The sequence below is a fragment of the Pseudochaenichthys georgianus genome, unplaced genomic scaffold (genome assembly GCF_902827115.2).
Source record: "Pseudochaenichthys georgianus unplaced genomic scaffold, fPseGeo1.2 scaffold_586_arrow_ctg1, whole genome shotgun sequence".
In the NCBI taxonomy this organism is placed as follows: Eukaryota; Metazoa; Chordata; class Actinopteri; order Perciformes; family Channichthyidae; genus Pseudochaenichthys; species Pseudochaenichthys georgianus.
This window is the reverse complement of record NW_027263145.1, coordinates 121,249-142,773: the sequence shown is the minus strand read 5'-3', so window position 1 is coordinate 142,773 and position 21,525 is coordinate 121,249. Positions and strand designations below refer to the sequence as shown.

General features: G+C 36.2%; 2 protein-coding genes across 2 annotated transcripts; both read left to right on the top strand.

The window, feature by feature from the left end:
• Positions 1–4,205: 4,205 nt before the first annotated feature.
• On the top strand, positions 4,206–5,743 carry LOC117443336 (troponin I, fast skeletal muscle-like). The gene is made up of 2 exons (XM_034079322.2): positions 4,206–4,400; positions 5,607–5,743. The coding sequence occupies exons 1-2, from the start codon at positions 4,248–4,250 to the stop codon at positions 5,682–5,684; spliced, it is 231 nt and encodes a 76-aa protein (XP_033935213.1). The 5' UTR covers positions 4,206–4,247; the 3' UTR covers positions 5,685–5,743.
• A 102-nt stretch (positions 5,744–5,845) lies between these two features.
• On the top strand, positions 5,846–21,510 carry LOC117443332 (troponin I, fast skeletal muscle-like). The gene is made up of 8 exons (XM_034079318.2): positions 5,846–8,150; positions 8,240–8,269; positions 13,245–13,277; positions 13,861–13,900; positions 15,341–15,469; positions 16,787–16,876; positions 19,883–20,056; positions 21,328–21,510. Exons 3-8 carry the CDS (start codon positions 13,270–13,272, stop codon positions 21,403–21,405), a joined length of 519 nt encoding a protein of 172 aa, XP_033935209.1. The 5' UTR covers positions 5,846–8,150; positions 8,240–8,269; positions 13,245–13,269; the 3' UTR covers positions 21,406–21,510.
• Positions 21,511–21,525: the final 15 nt, after the last annotated feature.

Here is a 21,525-nt window from a genome sequence, read left to right as displayed (position 1 = left end):
TTCTAAAAGTTCGTCATGTTTTGTAAAAGTTCGTCATGTTTTCCGAAAGTTTTCTAAAAGTTCGTCATGTTTTCTGAAAGTTCTCTAAAAGTTCGTCATGTTTTCTGAAAGTTCTCTAAAAGTTCGTCATGTTTTCCAAAAGTTCGTCATGTTTTCCGAAAGTTCGTCATGTTTTCCGAAAGTTTTCTAAAAGTTTGTCATGTTTTCTGAAAGTTCTCTAAAAGTTCGTCATGTTTTCTGAAAGTTCTCTAAAAGTTCGTCATGTTTTCTGAATGTTCTCTAAAAGTTCGTCATGTTTTCTGAAAGTTCGTCATGTTTTCTAACAGTTAGTCATGTTTTCTGAAAGTTAGTCATGTTTTCCGAAAGTTCGTCAAGTTTTCCGAAAGTTCGTCATGTTTTCCGAAAGTTCGTCATGTTTTCCGAAAGTTCGTCCTGTTTTCCAAAAGTTCGTCACGTTTTCCGAAAGTTCGTCATGTTTACTGAAAGTTCGTCCTGTTTTCTGAAAGTTCGTCATGTTTTCTGAAAGTTCGCCATGTTTTACGAAAGTTCGTCATGTTTTCCGAAAGTTTTCTAAAAGTTCGTCATGTTTTCTGAAAGTTCTCTAAAAATTCGTCATGTTTTCTGAATGTTCTCTAAAAGTTCGTCATGTTTTCTGAAAGTTCGTCATGTTTTCTAACAGTTCGTCATGTTTTCTGAAAGTTCGTCATGTTTTCTAACAGTTCGTCATGTTTTCCGAAATTTCGTCCTGTTTTCTAAAAGTTCGTCATGTGTTCCGAAAGTTCGTCCTGTTTTCCAAAAGTTCGTCATGTTTTCTGAAAGTTCGTCATGTTTTACGAAAGTTCGTCATGTTTTACGAAAGTTCGTCATGTTTTACGAAATTTCGTTATGTTTTACGAAAGTTCGTCATGTTTTCTAAAAGTTCGTCATGTGTTCCGAAAGTTCGTCATGTTTTACGAAAGTTCGTCATGTTTTACGAAATTTCGTTATGTTTTCTGAAAGTTTGTCATGTTTTCCGAAATTTCGTTATGTTTTCCGAAAGTTCGTCATGTTTTCTAAAAGTTCGTCATGTTTTCTAAAAGTTCGTCATGTGTTCCGAAAGTTCGTCCTGTTTTCTAAAAGTTCGTCCTGTTTTCTAAAAGTTCGTCATGTTTTCTGAAAGTTCGTCATGTTTTACGAAAGTTCGTCATGTTTTCCGAAAGTTTTCTAAAAGTTCGTCATGTTTTCTGAAAGTTCTCTAAAAGTTCGTCATGTTTTCTGAAAGTTCTCTAAAAGTTCGTCATGTTTTCTGAAAGTTCGTCATGTTTTCTAAAAGTTCGTCATGTTTTCTGAAAGTTCGTCATGTTTTGTAAAAGTTCGTCATTTTTTCCAAAAGTTCGTCATGTTTTCCGAAAGTTCGTCATGTTTTCCGAAAGTTTTCTAAAAGTTTGTCATGTTTTCTGAAAGTTCTCTAAAAGTTCGTCATGTTTTCTGAAAGTTCTCTAAAAGTTCGTCATGTTTTCTGAATGTTCTCTAAAAGTTCGTCATGTTTTCTGAAAGTTCGTCATGTTTTCTAACAGTTAGTCATGTTTTCTGAAAGTTAGTCATGTTTTCCGAAAGTTCGTCAAGTTTTCCGAAAGTTCGTCATGTTTTCCGAAAGTTCGTCATGTTTTCCGAAAGTTCGTCCTGTTTTCCAAAAGTTCGTCACGTTTTCCGAAAGTTCGTCATGTTTACTGAAAGTTCGTCCTGTTTTCTGAAAGTTCGTCATGTTTTCTGAAAGTTCGCCATGTTTTACGAAAGTTCGTCATGTTTTCCGAAAGTTTTCTAAAAGTTCGTCATGTTTTCTGAAAGTTCTCTAAAAGTTCGTCATGTTTTCTGAAAGTTCTCTAAAAGTTCGTCATGTTTTCCAAAAGTTCGTCATGTTTTCCGAAAGTTCGTCCTGTTTTCCAAAAGTTCGTCACGTTTTCCGAAAGTTCGTCATGTTTTCTAACAGTTCGTCATGTTTTCTGAAAGTTCGTCATGTTTTCTAAGAGTTCGTCATGTTTTCCGAAAGTTCGTCATGTTTTCTAAAAGTTCGTCATGTTTTCTGAAAGTTTTCTAAAAGTTCGTCATGTTTTCTGAAAGTTCTCTAAAAGTTCGTCATGTTTTCTGAAAGTTCGTCATGTTTTCTAAAAGTTCGTCATGTTTTCTAAAAGTTCGTCATGTTTTCTGAAAGTTCGTCATGTTTTCTAAAAGTTCGTCATGTTTTCTGAAAGTTCGTCATGTTTTCCGAAAGTTTTCTAAAAGTTCGTCATGTTTTCTGAAAGTTCTCTAAAAGTTCGTCATGTTTTCTGAAAGTTCTCTAAAAGTTCGTCATGTTTTCTGAATGTTCTCTAAAAGTTCGTCATGTTTTCTGAAAGTTCGTCATGTTTTCTAACAGTTAGTCATGTTTTCTGAAAGTTAGTCATGTTTTCCGAAAGTTCGTCAAGTTTTCCGAAAGTTCGTCATTTTTTTTCCGAAAGTTCGTCATGTTTTCCGAAAGTTCGTCCCGTTTTCCAAAAGTTCGTCACGTTTTCCGAAAGTTCGTCACGTTTACTGAAAGTTCGTCCTGTTTTCTGAAAGTTCGTCATGTTTTCTGAAAGTTCGTCATGTTTTACGAAAGTTCGTCATGTTTTACGAAAGTTTTCTAAAAGTTCGTCATGTTTTCTGAAAGTTCTCTAAAAATTCGTCATGTTTTCTGAATGTTCTCTAAAAGTTCGTCATGTTTTCTGAAAGTTCGTCATGTTTTCTAACAGTTCGTCATGTTTTCCGAAAGTTCGTCATGTTTTCTAAAAGTTCGTCATGTTTTCTAAAAGTTCGTCATGTTTTCCGAAAGTTCGTCATGTTTTCCGAAAGTTCGTCATGTTTTCCGAAAGTTCGTCCTGTTTCCAAAAGTTCGTCACGTTTTCCGAAAGTTCGTCATGTTTACTGAAAGTTCGTCCTGTTTTCTGAAAGTTCGTCATGTTTTCTGAAAGTTCGTCATGTTTTACGAAAGTTTTCTAAAAGTTCGTCATGTTTTCTGAAAGTTCTCTAAAAATTCGTCATGTTTTCTGAATGTTCTCTAAAAGTTCGTCATGTTTTCTGAAAGTTCGTCATGTTTTCTAACAGTTCGTCATGTTTTCCGAAAGTTCGTCATGTTTTCTAAAAGTTCGTCATGTTTTCTAACAGTTCGTCATGTTTTCTAAAAGTTCGTCATGTTTTCCGAAAGTTCGTCATGTTTTCTAAAAGTTCGTCATGTTTTCTGAAAGTTCGTCATGTTTTCTAAAAGTTCGTCATGTTTTCTAAAAGTTCGTCATGTTTTCTGAAAGTTTGTCATGTTTTGTAAAAGTTCGTCATGTTTTCTGAAAGTTCGTCATGTTTTCCGAAAGTTTTCTAAAAGTTCGTCATGTTTTCTGAAAGTTCTCTAAAAGTTCGTCATGTTTTCTGAAAGTTCTCTAAAAGTTCGTCATGTTTTCTGAAAGTTCTCTAAAAGTTCGTCATGTTTTCTGAATGTTCTCTAAAAGTTCGTCATGTTTTCTGAAAGTTCGTCATGTTTTCTAACATTTAGTCATGTTTTCTGAAAGTTAGTCATGTTTTCCGAAAGTTCGTCAAGTTTTCCGAAAGTTCGTCATGTTTTCCGAAAGTTCGTCATGTTTTCCGAAAGTTCGTCCCGTTTTCCAAAAGTTCGTCACGTTTTCCGAAAGTTCGTCACGTTTACTGAAAGTTCGTCCTGTTTTCTGACAGTTCGTCATGTTTTCTGAAAGTTCGTCATGTTTTCCGAAAGTTCGTCATGTTTTCCGAAAGTTCGTCATGTTTTCCGAAAGTTCGTCCTGTTTTCCAAAAGTTCGTCACGTTTTCCGAAAGTTCGTCATGTTTACTGAAAGTTCGTCCTGTTTTCTGAAAGTTCGTCATGTTTTCTGAAAGTTCGTCATGTTTTACGAAAGTTCGTCATGTTTTCCGAAAGTTTTCTAAAAGTTCGTCATGTTTTCTGAAAGTTCTCTAAAAATTCGTCATGTTTTCTGAATGTTCTCTAAAAGTTCGTCATGTTTTCTGAAAGTTCGTCATGTTTTCTAACAGTTCGTCATGTTTTCTGAAAGTTCGTCATGGCTCCCAAATGTCTTTTTACGAAATGCCGTTGGGTCTTCTGCAGTGTCTTCATTTTCCTAACATTTTGATCTGAAACTCCATCCATCTCGAGTGTGTCTGTTAGGACCCCTGAGAATGTGTAATAAAATCTGTTGTTTTGTTCATAGATTGAAGACCTGAAGATCAAAATGGTGGATGTGGGTGGCGTGAAGAAGCCCGCTCTGAAGAAAGTCCGTATGTCTGCAGACGCCATGTTGAAGGCTCTTCTGGGCTCAAAACACACCGTGAACATGGACCTGAGAGCAGGTCTGAAGCAGGTCAAGAAGGAGGTCAAAGAGGAGGTGAGGCACACACATGCAGCATTTAGAGAACATTCAGCAACTTGAGGAGACATGGCAGCGTCTACTAAAAGCTGCAGAAACCAAATGCTGCAAATACAAAACGCTGAAGAAGCTCAAACACAACGGAGACCAGGGGACACTAAAGAGTGACGCACACAGCTGGAGACCAGGGGACACTAAAGAGTGACGCACACAGCTGGGAGACCAGGGGACACTAAAGAGTGACGCACACAGCTGGGAGACCAGGGGACACTAAAGAGTGACGCACACAGCTGGGAGACCGGGGGACACTAAAGAGTGACACACACAGTTGGGAGACCGGGGGACACTAAAGAGTGACGCACACAGCTGGGAGACCAGGAGACACTAAAGAGTGACGCACAGAGCTGGGAGACCAGGGGACATTAACGAGTGACGCACACAGATTGGTGACGTTCAGGATTATAAAGCTGACTCTGTTGTTGAAAATGTACCTGACATTTTTTATTTTAACAATGTGATCACATGACTTGCAGCTATTTTACTCAAGTTGACCAAAACATTTGAAAAAGAGAAAACAGTTGATGACTAAATTAAATGTTGGCAACAGAACAGGTAAAAGTTGATGACAAAAAAGGGCAATGATGAAAAAGAAATTGTTGGCAAAAAAAACAAATGGAAAATTTTTTTTTACAAAGGAAGTCGACCAAAATAATAAAATTGTTTCCCAAAAAAAGAAATACATTGTTGGTGACTAAAAGAAGAAGAAAAAAGGAAAAGTTGCGTCGTTTTTAAAGTTGAACATCTGTCTCCGCTCAGCTAGTCGTCTCATAACTGTCAGTGTTTGTCAGGATATCTGAAATGACTAGGTTAGCTACGTTAGCTAGCTAGCTCACAGCAGATCTGCAGTAACATCAGAAGCAGTCATGTGATCACATTGTTCAAATAAAACATTTTTGGTAAGTTTCCAACAACAGTAAATGTTTTGTTGTTTCTCCTAATGTAAGTATTTTTGAGCCGTTGTAGAGCGCTTGCCCTCCGTCGGCCACCATACTTTTGTAATAGAGAAACACGACGAAACAAAACCACATTTTAAAAACACAAAAATCAAATGTTCCCTTGTCCCTTCTTCATCGCTCTGTCCTCGCTGTTGCTAGGCAGATTTCAGACGTGATCAGACACCATTTTGTTTTGTTTTTACGGTGATTTTTGTCTTGTTTCTTGCAGCCTCTAGAGGCGGCGGGTGACTGGCGTAAGAACGTCGAGGATAAGGCCGACAGGAAGAAGATGTTCGAGGCCACCTAAAGACTTTTTATGGAACTTTTAATTGGATTTTGAAGTTTCATTAAAACTGTCAGTTTCAACTTCTGTCTGCTGTTATTGTGAAGTGAACGTCCCTCTCAGATTAACTAGGGCTTTTATTTTGTAGACTTCCTGTTTCCTTTACTGTTCTGATGTTCACTTTTGACAACTTCCTGCCGCTGCGTAGTGTTTCTGTTTTAAATAAATGTGTTTCTGTAGCCTCCACCTTGTCCTGAGGTATTCTGTCTTTGACTCAGTGCCGCACAGCTGGCTGCAATAGAAGCGAACAGCGCCTTCATCAGATTTATCTACATTTTGTTTTTGTCCAACGTTAAAGCAAAACTGCCCACGAGACAGAACAAATGCCTATTTTTGTTTAATTAAAGTGCCTGAAAAGAGATGAACTGTAAGCATAGAGACGAATCCCTTTAAAAGAATGATTCTTTATTCAATTTACGCTTAATTTTACACTTAAATCTAATTAAAACAGTGAAACCCCATTAAGCTGGAGCTTTTCCTGATTGTTATCGGAGTTTAATAATCAGATTTGTTCTGTTAATTGGCCGTTTTTCGAGCTTTAACGAGGCTGTGTGTCTCTTAGTGGTGCTGTGGTGTCAGTGAGGTAAACACATTATATCCATGGTTCCACTCCGATGTGTTCAGGCAGATGTGAAAAGTGAATGTTTTCTTTTTAATTCACTTTAGGAAAATACCCTTTTGGTAATTTACTGCTGAGTTTAAAGAATGAGAGGACAGGGAGGAAAAACTGCATTTTGGTAAAACCATTTTACCGTGTTAGGGTTAGGGCTAGACATGGTTAGGGGTTAGGGGTTAGGGTTAAGGTTTAGATTTAGGGTTAGACTTAGACATCAATCCCACCAGTTTCACAGAATGACAAATATTAGAGTTTTTGTGTTAACCCAACATAGAAAATATATAAGCAGGGCATATATGCCATAATGGAGAAACAAGACCCAACAAAAACCTATATATATATATGATAAAATGTTCTAAACTTAACATAAGTTTTGTGTATTTTCTTTGTAATTTTGTGTCTTTTGTTTGTTGTTTTGTTTCTCTTTTTACTAATTTTGTTAATTTTGTTAGTCATTTTGTGCCTTATTGTAGTTGTTTGTGTCGTTTGTTTGTTATTTTGTGTTTTTTGTTTGTTTTGTTTATCTTTTTACACATTTTGTGTCTTGCTAGTCATTTTGTGCCTGTATTGTAGTTTTCTGTCTCTTTGTTAGTTGTTTCATGTAATAGTTGTCATTTTGTTTCTCTTTTTACAAATGTTGTGTCTTTTTGTAGTTGTTTGTGTCTTCTTTTTGTCATTTTGTGTCTTTTGTTTCTCTTTTTACAAATGTTGTGTCTTTTGCTAATAATTTTGTGCCTTATTGTTGTTGTTTTGTGTCTCTTTGTTAGTTGTTTCATGGCCAGTAGTTATCATTTTGTGTTTCTTTTTCGTTGGTAAGTTTGACATTGAGTGACATTTATATTTTTGCAACTTTAATCTCCTCACTTAGAATTATTTAGCAACGTGCAAATATTTAATTGATTGTTTTTCCACCACTTGAATTAACTTGGAAGAAGACAGTAGGTTGTTTGTTTTGCCTCCAATACTCCAGTCGGTCAAAACGTCTCTTATGAAACTATATTATTACACCGTCTCTTATCTGCAGCTCCACTCGATGCTTAAAGTGCAGATCTAAGGTGTTATGACCAGTACCGACCACACGGTGTCAGCAGAGGACTGTTTCATGTTAATGATGCACAGCAATACTCAAACTATTTATTTAAAAGAAAATACTTAACCTCAATCTGTCAAGTATTTAATAAATAGCAGATAAATACAAAAACATGTAAAGGAAGACTTTATAGAGTCTCTTTGTAGTTATTTTGCCAATTTTCTTAAAGTATTTTGTCTTTTCTTATTGACTTTATCTCCCTTGTGTTAATGTTCTGTCTCTTTGTGTCTTTTCATAGTGCAGTTTTTAACTCTGTGGTCATTTTGTGTCTCTTTTTTTGGTCGTTTTCCATCTTTTATTTTTGGTTCTTTTGCATATTTTTGTAACTTGTTTCTGTTTCGTCACTTTTTGTCGCTTGCGGTCTCTTTGTACTAATGTTGTGTCTCTTTGTGTCCGTTTTGACCCGTTTTGTGTCTCTGTAATTGCTATGCGTCTCTTTGTGGTTGTTTTATCTGTATCTCCCTTGCATTACTCTCGGAGTCTTTTTGTGACTGTTTTGCTTCTTCTTTGTCACTTTGTGGTCGAAAAACCGGTACTTTTTACTTGGTACTCTGAGCCGGAGCTGAAAACGCGTTGGTGTGAAAGGGGCATTTGAGGAACTTCCTCGTTGTTTTGAGTTTCTTTGAGTAACATTTTGTGGCCCTTATATTTTTGACAGTCGAAAATGAATTAAGTTATTCCTTCACTGATAAAATAGTTCCTGCTCGGCTCATTCAAGCAGAAGGTGAGATACTTTGTTTTTTATTTTTGTAAATAAACGTCTCTTACTCACAAACTGCATTTATTTATATAATTGTGTTTCTTTTGTTTCAGTTTCTGAGTCTGGATCTGAAGCTGCAGCACGTGAGTTGTGTTTAAAGATTTCCTTTGACAAGAATATACCTACAGTATATTTGTTGATAAACTGCATAACTGTTGTCCAACATTAACAAAACTTCAGATTGATATCTTCAAAAAATCTCCAATAAATATGTTTAAAACATTTTGTGCTCTAAAATAAACAAGGAATAACCAACAACATTTTGAAGATGGATTTTAAGGAGAAAAAGGAGCTTGCAGGTCAGATTTTCTCCAGAGGCCCGAACAGAAAAACTCAAATGCAGTAATTAAACAATCACACTGAAATTAAATGAGATGTTCCTCTATTGATCACACGACATCATTATTACCCCCATGTTTACGGGGGAAACAGATCGGATGCAGATGTATGACCCCTTCAAAAGTTTTCTGAAAAATCTTTAAAAAATCTTTCAGCAAATCTTCCAATATTTTTAACTTTTTTCGACAAAAAACCTTCACAATTTTTTTTTTTAATTTTTCAAAAATCTTTAAAAGTTTTTCAGCAAATCTTCCAAAATGTTATCCTAAAAATCCTCAAAGAACAAATCCTTAAACAATCTTCATAAAAACGTACGAAAAAAACGTTGCAAAATATGTCATTAATGATAACATTTAAAACACTTTATGTTCTAAAATAAACAAAGACCAAAAACATTTTAAAGAGGGATTTTAAGGACTAAAAGGTCAGATTCCCTCGGACAGCGAGGAACACACTTATTGCAGTATTTAAACAATCACATAATGATGCTTCTTTCTGCCTCCATTGATCACACGACACCATTATTACCCCGTGTTTACTGCCCCCCCTCACTCTGCAGCCCTCTTCCTGTCCCCATGAGGTCTGAGAAAAAGCCAGATATACTATTTAAAACCCCCACATCTCAATCTGTTAAGTATTTAATAAATAGCTGGTAAAATGTGGTGGAAAGGGAGACTTCATGTCACAGAGCAGCAAAACAGACACTTTCTGCTTTGAGTCTCTTTGTAGTTTTTGGGCTAATTTTTGAAAGTATTTTGTCATTTCTCATCGACTTTATCTCCCTTGTTTTAAAGTTCTGTCTTTGTGTGTCTGTTTTGGCCGCTTTGTGTCTTCTCATAGTCGCTTTTTTAACTCTGTGTGGTCATTTTTGTAATTAAACAATCAAAGTTACACATAAATGATATGTTTCTGCATCCTTTGATCACACAACACCATTATTACCCCCGTGTATACTGCCCCCCCCCCCCCCCCCTGAGGAGGAAAAGCGTCCTGAAGCAGATGTAAATAATTCAAGAAATCTTTAAAAAATCTTCCAAAATGTGTTCCAAAAAATTGTCTTAAAATCCTCCAAAAATCTTTAAACGTTTTTCAACAAATCTTCCACATTTTCTTCTTTTACCTTTTTCAGGAAATCTTCAAAAAATCTTCAACAAGTTTTACAAAAAATCTTCAAAAAATCTTTAAATGTTTTTAAAAAATCTTCCAAAATGTATTCCAAAAAATCTTCTTAAAATCTTCCAAAAATCCTTAAACAATATTCAAACACTCTTTCAAAAATCTTCATAAAAACCGTTGCAAGACACTTGTAATTAAACAATCACAGTAACGATATTTATTTCTGCATCCATTAATCACACGACACAATTATTACCCCCATATTTACTGACTCCTCCCCCCCCCCCCCCCCCCATGAGGGGAAAGAGCCCCCAGATGCAGATTTATGACCCCTCGGGCAAAGACGGTATTTCAGGAGCTCATTGGTCCCAAAGTTCCTCAACACCATAAAAGAGGAACCTCCGAATCCCCGTCCGGCTCATATAAACCCCCCCAGATGTCACTTTGTTTTTGTCCGTGACTCGCTCTGTGTCCTCCACGTCTGTTCGCCTCTCGTCGCTCTGTGGGTGAGAAACTTTGAAATCACTGAGATGCTCTGGGGGAAATACTAACTAATAATATGCACAACAATACTTTGTGCTTTATAGTGTTGTTTCATTGTGACGGCTGAGTTATGTTCTGATTATACGGGATTAGGTTTTTGATGGCAACAGAACGGCATCCCTCTGGTGAACGTGAAGGGATGGGAAAATGTGTCTTTTAAGAAATGTCTTTGCAAGTATTTAGGGTACAACAACGAGCATTTCTGTGTACTTAAAGGACTTAATTCTTATCTGTAAGAACATTAATGTGCATTCTTTATAAATTGTGTTATGAGCGTAGATCTTCTGTTAAATTCACAAACAACGTTGATAATCTGGAAAAAACAGACTTTTCTTTTGGATAAAACTGAAAATTCATTCGGCTTTAATTTAGGATTTTCCACCAATTCATGTTTTTCATATTTAAATGAATTTTCTTACATTTCTTAAGTTAGGTTTTTCTTCTAATTATTAATTTTCTTGAATTTTTCACTGGTATTTCCATCAATTTCTAAAGTGTGGCGTCATGTGTGAACATCTTCTCTAGAGTCGACGAAAAACAAAAAAAAAGGGAGTGTTTTGCAGATTTGAAAAATGCGTCCGGTCTAAATTCACCACTTTTTAAAATTCCATTTTCCTTTAAATTCTAATCGTCTTTCTTTCCTTCCCTTCCCTGTAATAACCTGAGTGACTCTCTCAGAGTGAAACCTCGTCTCGTGGAGGAGTCGTTTTATTTTTAAGGATCAATATATTTAGAGAAACGTTTTCGTCTCCTGCTCGTCTAATTTGTTTCCCGTCTCGTATTACTGATGACCTTTGAGAACGCAATGTAGATATCAGATCACAGAGCCGCAACTCAGCTTCTCTAAAACTCCTCCATTCTCAGAGCTTTTTCTAAATGTCAACGTCCTCTCATTTCTGAACAAGATTATCCAAACTCAAGATCACATCCTCCTTCTAGATATCTCTATCTATCCATCTATCTCTCTATCCATCTATCTATCCATCTATCTAGCTCTCTATCTATCTATATATCTATCTATCTATCTATCTATCTATCTATCTATCTATCCATCTCTCTATCTATCTATCCATCTATCCATCTATTTATCTATCTATCTATCTGTCCATCTCTCTATCTATCTATCCATCTCTCTATCTATCTATCCATCTATCTATCTATCTATCTATCCATCTATCTATCCATCTATCTATCTATCCATCTATCTATCCATCTATCTATATATCTATCTCTCTATCCATCTATCTATCTATCCATCTCTCTATCTATCTATCTATCTATCTATCCATCTATCTATCTATCTATCCATCTATCTATCTATCTATCCATCTCTCTATCCATCTATCTATCTATCTATCCATCTCTCTATCCATCTATCTATCTATCTATCTATCCATCTATCTATCTATCTATCTATCCATCTATCTATATATCTATCCATCTCTCTCTCTATCTATCTATCTATCCATCTCTCTATCCATCTATCTATATATCTATATATCTATCCATCTCTCTATCTATCCATCTCTCTCTATCTATCTATCCATATATCCATCTATATATCTATCCATCTATCTATCTATCCATATATCTCTCCATCTATCTATATATCTCTCTATATCTCCATATATCTATCTATCTATCCATCTATCCATCTATCTATCTCTCCATCTATCTATCTATCTATCTATCTATCTATCTATCTCTCTATCCATCTATCCCTCTATCTCTCTATCTCTCCATCTATCTAGTTTTCCATGCATGACATTTTTAAATAAAGGTAGAAACATCTGAAGGATCCAGAAGCAGATTTGTGAAACTCCTCTCGCTCATGACGGCAGATGCTGCAAATCGGCATCTTTTAACGAAAACCACAAAACGTTGAATCATCTCATTCTGCATTTAGATAAGTATTAAAGTAGAAGACAACAATATAATAATATGCAAAAATGAAAGTCTAGTTCTTATTTTGTGTTCAGTTTAAAGCGAAATCGGACCGTTATCTTATTTAAGATGTCCTGAAAACATACAAAAAATGCATTAAATAAGGATTTAAAAGAGGAATATAATCCTGCAGGTTAGATATAATAAATAATACAAAAAGAACAACAGAATGAGTTTGTAAATATCCAAAATTAAATGGAAAAAAAGATCATTTAAACATCTTAGCAAAAAGGCTCTAATTACCACATTTATGAATGGGATTAAAAGCACTTAATAAATACAAATTATACAGGAAAATGTTTTTAAGAAAGATTCAAAAGTGGAAAAATAGCCTTACAGGTTATTTATCTTAAAACATGTGGGTATCCCCCCAAAAAACCTTTTGTGGGTGAAAAATAAATACAAATAATACAGAAAATATGAATAAGAAGGACTTAAAGGGCTTGCAGGTCAGACGTATTGCACTAATTAAACAATCAGTCTAACCCGATGAGAGTTTCTGCATCTGGTGAGCTCATTAAGTCGGTTTATCCACAACCAATGTTCTCATTTTTTATATATCAATGACTTTTTCCTGCTTTTTTCTTGCATGTAAAGCACAACAAGTTAGGATTGAGTTCATTAAACAGCAGCTGTGTGTTTTCAGCACGTCAGCTGAAATCAAACCGGTGTTTTAAATTGAACGTCGTTTGGTGCGAGGCGCTGGAATTCTCTTTATTTACGATTACACGGACGCTGAATGTTGGCACTCCTGTTACCGCTCATAAATAAATCCTCATAAATGTCAGTGCTGTCCTTTGACACGAGCCAGGATTAGATGTGACCCCTCGAATAAATGCTGACGTGACCAAAACAGGGGCCCCAGACCACGGATTTGACACTGACATTGACACTGACGTTTTATTTCAGATAAACTCCCTCACTCGGGGATTTTAGCCTCTGCAGACCATTTACATGCACTGAAACCTATAGAAACGCCAGCAAAAAGCAGAATAGGGCCGTTGAATATATTGTTCTTACAGTATTGGATTTATTTAGTTAAAACATCTCATCTGTTCTGTTTTGTTTTATATTTATATCATTAACTGTTTTCTTCATTTTTATATTTATTAACAGAGTTTGAAACTAAAAAGAAGCCAAGATGTCTGAGTGAGTACAACTTTAACAAACACTGTATTGGACGTTCCCTCCACAGAAACTACAATATGTGTGTGTGTGTGTGTGTGTGTGTGTGTGTGTGTGTGTGTGTGTGTGTGTGTGTGTGTGTCCTAGCATTAATATCGTTGTGGGGACCTACATCTACACAGTCACGTGTGGGGACTCGCCTCCCTTATGGGGACATTATGAGGGGAATTATTCATTTTAGTGTGAAGACTTGGTTAGGGTTAGGGTTAGGGTTAAGCATGTGTTGGTTATGGTTAAGTCTCCAGGAAATGCATGTAAGTCAATGTAATGTCCCCTGATGTGTGTGTGTGTGTGTGTGTGTGTGTGTGTGTGTGTGTGTGTGTGTGTGTGTGTGTGTGTGTGTGTGTGTGTGTGTGTGTGTGTGTGTGTGTGTGTGTGTGTGTGTGTGTGTGTGTGTGTGTGTGTGTGTGTGTGTGTGTGTGTGTGTGTGTGTGTGTGTGTGTGTGTGTGTGTGTGTGTGTGTGTGTGTGTGTGTGTGTGTGTGTGTGTGTTTATAACATTGACATTTATTTGGATAACTGATGTTTTATTTATATATTAATTAAAGGGTAAAGAAGATGTCATCGAGCCGCAGGCATCATCTCAAGGTAACAGATTTTATTATTTATATGTTTTATAATTTACTAGAAATTAAATCAGATATTTATCTAGATTGTCTTAAAATCTAGAATTCTGTTCAAAAAAATGTAATTCAAAATTCAAAAGCAATTATAAGATTTATAACACATTTCTATATATTTCTTTGCATCACTCTTTAAAGTTTTAATAAATTATGAAATCTTGGTGTTTATTGTATTTGTATCCGTTTTCTCTTTAACTGTGATCATATTTTTATAATAAAGCCTTGGTTTTTAACCTCTCCTGCTAAATATTCAAATGTTTTAAGTCTGTTTTGAGCAAATGAACTGAAATAAACGTAAGATATGAAAGTGTGTTCAGGCCAAGAACCCTAAGCTCATCCAACACGTCTACAATTATATACTGTACAAATATGTGTTTAAGAGAGAATTCATCCGGAAATGAAGCTGAGAGATATTTCAGAAACATAACTCAACCTTTTATAGGATGTTCAAGTCTACTAGCAGAGGAGGGAGAAGTACTCAGATCTTGAGTTAAAGTAGAAGTACTTGGATCTTGTACTTGAGTAAAATAGAAGTACTCAGATCTTGTACTTGAGTCAAAGTAGAAGTACTCGGATCTTGTACTTGAGTAAAAGTAGAAGTACTCAGATCTTGTACTTGAGTAAAAGTAGAAGTACTCTGATCTTGTACTTGAGTAAAGGTAGAAGTACCAGAGTGTAGGAATACTCTGTGACAGTGAAAGTCCTGCATTCAAAATGTTCCTCAAGTGAAAGTAGAAAAGTATTCTCATCTAAATATAGTGAAAGACAGTGAAAGTAGTCGTTGTGCAGATTGGTCCATTTCAGAATAATATATATGATATGTTTTATAATGATTGATCATGAAAGTGTTCTCAAAGCTGGTGAAGGTGCAGCTAGTCTGAAGTACTTTGTAGACTGCAGGGTAGCTGGAGGAGGTGCAGCTAGTCTGAAGTACTTTGTAGACTGCAGGGTAGCTGGTGAAGGTGCAGCTAGTCTGAAGTACTTTGTAGACTGCAGGGTAGCTGGTGAAGGTGCAGCTAGTCTGAAGTACTTTGTAGACTGCAGGGTAGCTGGTGAAGGTGCAGCTAGTCTGAAGTACTTTGTAGACTGCAGGGTAGCTGGTGGATTTACTCCAGGTGGAACTAAAGTCTGATTCAACACTTGGTTATATTTCACATCATTCATCCACATCTGTAAAGTAACTAAAGGTATTAAATACATGTAGTGGAGGAGAAGTACACCATGTGCCTCTGAACTGTAGTGGAGGAAAAGTACAAAGTAGCATCAAATAGAAACACTTAAGTAAAGTACAAGTACCTCAAAATTGTACTTAAGCTGAGTAAATGTACTTAGTTACTTCCCACCACTGTCTTCTAGATCTCGCAGTAATATCTCTAATAAAGTATGAACTCTTTTTCTCCCTCAGAGTTTGATCCTCTCTATCGCTGCTACGTGGATCGAGGAGGAATCCGCTGAGATCATTGCGGCTAAAGCGGCTTATCTGAGCGAACATTGTGTCAAACCCGACCTGAGCGGAGATCAGGCGGCTCTCATGGTAAAGAAACACACTTTAACAATTAGTGGTTTATCCTAAAATAAATCATTACTAACAGAAAAATGTCCATCCAACTTTCTTAAAGATATGATTGTCAGAGATATTCACTTTGATGTCGCCCGGACACTCTGTGATTTGGTGCGCTCGGTTTTGCCTTGTTTTGTGCGTTAATTCAGAGTTTACAAACAGAATATCGAACTCTTTCACCAGGGAAGAGCTCACAAGAGAAACAACTTAATGTTATTATAGTTTTCTTAAAATAGTTCTCTATCTGTGTTTTTAATCTTTGTTTTACTTTTATGTCTGCACCATGACATCAAGTCAAATTCCTCGTACGTGTCAACCTACCTGGTGATAAACCTGATTCTGATTGAGAGGCTGAAAACTGCATTTTCTCAAATGTTTGCAAGAAACATTACTATAACTAATAATCCTTTGGTCTGTGTTTTGTCACAACATAGTAGGACAACAAAAGATTTCAGAGAAAAGCAGAAAATGCCTATGTTTAGAGAGTGAAACCAGTATTTACCATCGCCACAGGAGGTCTTTCCTCCCAGTGGCGATCAAACTCATTAACTCTTCACCCCTAAGTAAAGGGCACTGAGAACTTCCACACCAACACTACAGTATGTGCAATATACATATCAATATAATTAACATCATTGCAATACACTCGCTGCTATATATATATAACTATGTGCAATATTATATTATTATTATTAGTATTATTAATAATGCTATGATAACGTGCAGTTACGTAACTGCCACTACGTTTTAATTGTTGCACTACTAACTACTAAATACTGCTAATAATGATTGCATTGATTGTGTGGCCATCTATGTTTCATGTTGTCTGTGGATGTTCAATTTCTCTTTTTGCTGCACTTTTAGTGTACAGTTTTGCTGCTGTGTTTATTGTATTTTGTTACTCTGGCACAACAATTTCCTTCGGGATGAATAAAGTCTTATCTTATCTTATCTTATCTTATTTAAAGTCATTTTACATGAAAAATGGATTCAATAATTAGTGGTTTGTTCTATAAAAAGCCTAAAATGTCTATTTAAGTCTCTCAAAGTCTGAGGTCATGTCTGGTATCATCTAAGCATTCACTATGATCCAATCTTCATAACATTTCAGAGGCTAAACACTAGATTTTCTGGCATTTGTGCAGAAAATAATACCTTAAGATATAATGGTTTTGTCTATGTCAGGAAATTGTAAAACTAGGCTGTAGCTTTTGTGCATATGACAACAACGTCTTGAAATCCTTGAATCCTGAAGTTACGAAGAGTTAATTTTGTTCTCTTTTATTACAGGAAATCTGCAAAAAGATACACCACTTATTGGACAAGATCGATGAAGAAAGATACGACTCCGAGTCCAAAGTGACAAAGAGCGACAAAGAGGTAAACGCTTCAATATCACTCTGAACATTTAGGTTTCTAAATGAAATCCTTCTTGGGTTATAAGGGGATATGAAGTACCAAAAGGAAGTTATTAAACCATATTATAACCCTCCAACAGGAAGTTAGTAAACCCTATAAGGAAGTTATTCAACCATCCAACAGGAAGTTATTAAACCATCCGTAAACCCTATAAAGGAAGTCAATATACCTACAACAGGAAGTTATTAAACCCTCCAACAGGAAGTTATTAAACCCTATAAAGGAAGTCAATACACCTCCAATAAGACTTAATTAAACCCTCCAACTGGAAGTTATTAAACCATCCAACAGGAAGTTAATATACCATCCAACTGGAAGTTATTAAACCATCCAACAGGAAGTTAATAAACCATCCAACAGGAAGTTATTAAACCATCCAACAGGAAGTTAATATACCATCCAACAGGAAGTTATTAAACCATCCAACAGGAAGTTAATATACCATCCAATAGGAAGTTATTAAACCATCCAACAAGAAGTTAATATACCATCCAACAGAAAGTTATTAAACCATCCAACAGGACGTTATTAAACCATCCAATAGGAAGTTATTACACCCTCCAACAGGAAGTTATTAAACCATCATTAAACCCTATAAAGGATGTCAATATACCTCCAATAAGACCTAATTAAACCCTCCAACTAGAAGTTATTAAGCCATCCAACAGGAAGTTAATATACCATCCAACAGGAAGTTATTAAACCATCCAACAGGAAGTTATTAAACCATCCAACATGAAGTTAATATACCATCCAACAGGAAGTTAGTAAACCATCCAACAGGAAGTTGATATACCAGCCAACAAGAAGTTATTAAACCATCCAACATGAAGTTAAAATACCATCCAACAGGAAGTTATTAAACCATCCAACAGGAAGTTATTAAACCATCCAACAGGAAGTTATTAAACCATCCAACAGGAAGTTATTAAACCATCCAACAGGAACTTAAAATACCATCCAACAGGAAGTTATTAAACCATCCAACAGGAAGTTATTAAACCATCCAACAGGAACTTAATATATCTCCAACAGGAAGTTATTAAACCATCCAACAGGAAGTTATTAAACCATCCAACAGAAAGTTATTAAACCATCCAACAGGAAGTTAATATACCTCCTACAGGAAGTTATTAAACCATCCAACAGGAAGTTAATATACCATCCAACAGGAAGTTATTAAACCATCTAATAGGAAGTTATTAAACCATCCAACAGGAAGTTAGTAAACCATCCAACTGGAAGTTATTAAACCATCCAACAGGAACTTAATATACCTCCAACAGGAAGTTAGTAAACCATCCAACTGGAAGTTATTAAACCATCCAACAGGAAGTTAATATACCTCCAACAGGAAGTTATTAAACCCTCCAACAGGAAGTTATTAAACTATCCAACTGGAAGTTAATATACCATCCAACAGGAAGTTATTAAACCATCCAACAGGAAGTTAATATACCTCCAACAGGAAGTTATTAAACCATCCAACAGGAAGTTATTAAACCATCCAACAGGAAGTTAATATACCATCCAACAGGAAGTTATTAAACCATCCAACAGAAAGTTAATATACCATCCAACAGAAAGTTAATATACCATCCAACAGAAATGTATTAAACCCTCCAACAGGAAGTTAATATACCATCCAACAGAAAGTTAATATACCATCCAACAGAAAGTTATTAAACCATCCAACAGGAAGTTAATATACCATCCAACAGGAAGTTATTAAACCATCCAACAGGAAGTTAATATACCATCCAACAGGAAGTTAATATACCATCCAACAGAAAGTTATTAAAGCATCCAACAGGAAGTTAATATACCTCCAACAGGAAGTTATTCAACCCTCTACGAATGAAACTAACTTTGAAACCTTGTATAAATAGTTCCTCACAAACATCCAATAGTGGAGTGTAGACTCCGTTTTGAATGTGAACATTAAGAAAACAGTCCGATAACTTAAAATGTTTGGCTCTTCTGTATTATTTCTGTCATATTTAAATCAACTCTACATATAGTTCTGCTCATCTTCTATCTATGGATATGTTGCTACGATGTTTGTTTTCACGGAACACTAAATAAAATATAGTTATCAACCTGCTAACAATGGCTAACCCGAGGTGATGCTAAAGCTGTAAACAAGGCGAAAAAAGTTCCCGCGGGCGTCCATCTTTTTCCGACTTGTGCTACTGGAACGCAGTCAATTTGCACGTCGTTGTATTTTGTGAATACAAACATTGAGCAACATATCCACAGATATATCAGCAGAATCACATGAACAGTTTATTTAATGTGACACAAATAATATAGAAGTTATGTTATCTTCTCAAAGTGTTCTCTTAATGTTAATATGCTGAGACTCCATTTTGAATGTTGATCTTTTTGTTGATCATACCTGAGTATGTCAACGTTTCTCTGAGTTTCCAATTAGGAAGTCCGACCTAAGGAGGCGTTGAAGTTACTTACTGAGAACTCAGATCTTCCCACTTCCAAGTACAATTTACAGCTTTAGCACCTCAGGTTAGCCATTGTTAGCAGGTTGATAACTACGTTTTATTATTTAGTGTTTTCTTAATGTTTATATGCGGAGACTCCATTTTGAATGATTATCTCAGTAATGGCGAGGTATCGGCAAGTTTCCAAGTAGGAAGTCTGACCTTAGGAGGCGTTACAGTTGAAGTTTCTTACTGGGAACTTGGATTTTCCCACTTCCCAGTACAACTGGAACCATCAGATTGGTGGACGACTGCCATTTTCGCCATGTCTTTCATTTTTGTAAAGCATTTTGAATTGCCTTGTGTTGAAAGGTGCTATATAAATGCACTTGCCTTGCCTTTGCTCATGAAATAAAGTGCAGTTAAATACAAGCTGCAGAGATGGGAAAGCCCCTCAGAATCAGGGAGTTTGGTGTCTACTTCCTGATCTGCCACGCTAACAGAAACCGTCTCCTTTGTGTTTGTGCAGATTGAGGATCTGAAGATGAAGGTGGTGGAGTTGGCCGGCGTGAAGAAGCCCGCTCTGAAGAAGGTCCGCATGTCTGCAGACGCCATGCTGCAGGCTCTGCTGGGAGGAAAACACAAGGTGACCATGGATCTGAGGTCCAACCTGAAGCAGGTCAAGAAGGAGGTCAAAGAGGAGGTGAGGACTCAAACAGTATTATAAAAACATGGCACAAAGAAAATACATTTTGTACATGGTTAGAAAACTCTCACTCATCACCGGCTTGAGCTTCAATAACAGGATCCATGTATTTATTATCCTCTCAAGAATGGAAGTTGTCAAAACTAAAAAAGAGAATTTGTTGGTATTTTTCTCAAAAACTCCAAATTCTGACTTTTTCTCAAAATGGGTACATATACAGAATAAGCAGGAATACACTATAAATAAACATCCTACAACCCCTAAAATATAAAGGGGATGTATCTACATTATACAAGTGTGCAAAGTAGTTGCAGTTTCATCAATTAAATGTTGTATTTGCATTATTTGAGGAAACACTGCGTTTTCATTTAAAGTGTGGATACATGTCCAAATAAATCAAATTAAACCACATAGATATGCAGAATATTCCCCGGCGCTGTATATGAAGAGGTGGGAAGTAGTGTTGTACAAATACTTTATTACTGTACTTAAGTACATTTTTCTGGTATCAGTACTTTACTCCACTACTTATTTTTCTGACGACTTTTTACTTTGACTTCTTACTGTACATGTTGAACTCAAATACCTGTACTTTCTACTTCTCTCATGTTGAACTCAAATACCTGTACTTTCTACTTCTCTCATGTTGAACTCAAATACCTGTACTTTCTACTTCTCACATGTTGAACTCAAATACCTGTACTTTCTACTTCTCACATGTTGAACTCAAATACCTGTACTTTCTACTTCTCTCATGTTGAACTCAAATACCTGTACTTTCTACTTCTCTCATGTTGAACTCAAATACCTGTACTTTCTACTTCTCACATGTTGAACTCAAATACCTGTACTTTCTACTTCTCACATGTTGAACTCAAATACCTGTACTTTCTACTTCTTACATGTTGAACACTAATACCTGTACTTTCTACTTCTCTCATTTCCCAAACAGCTGGTTCCTTTAGTCTGAATGTGTGTTTGGTGCGTGATCATTATTCTTTAGAGTCACTGCGTGCCTATTGGTTGGAACACGATCCGTGTATCCATCACTTCCTGGTCTTCTCTAAAGAAGAGGGACCAATGGAAACGTTGTCATGTTCAGCATGGAAACATTCATTAGCTAACAATGACATTATTGTTCTGTTAATATAAAGGGAGCTCAGGTGCTCTCTGTCCTTGCTGTTGCTCGGCAGATTCCAGACGTGATCAGACACCGTTTTATCATTTTGTCTATTTGTTTACGGTGATTTTTGTCTTGTTTCTTACAGCCTGCAGAGGCGGCGGGCGACTGGCGTAAGAACATCGAGGATAAGGCCGACAGGAAGAAGATGTTCGAGACCGCCTAAAGACTTTCACTTCGTGTGCTACAATCTTTGTTACACCTCAGCTTTTCCATGCAAAAACTAACCTGTGCCATTAAATTACGTTTGGAAGAAGGCAATGCTGTCACACTGCAGTTTATTGGG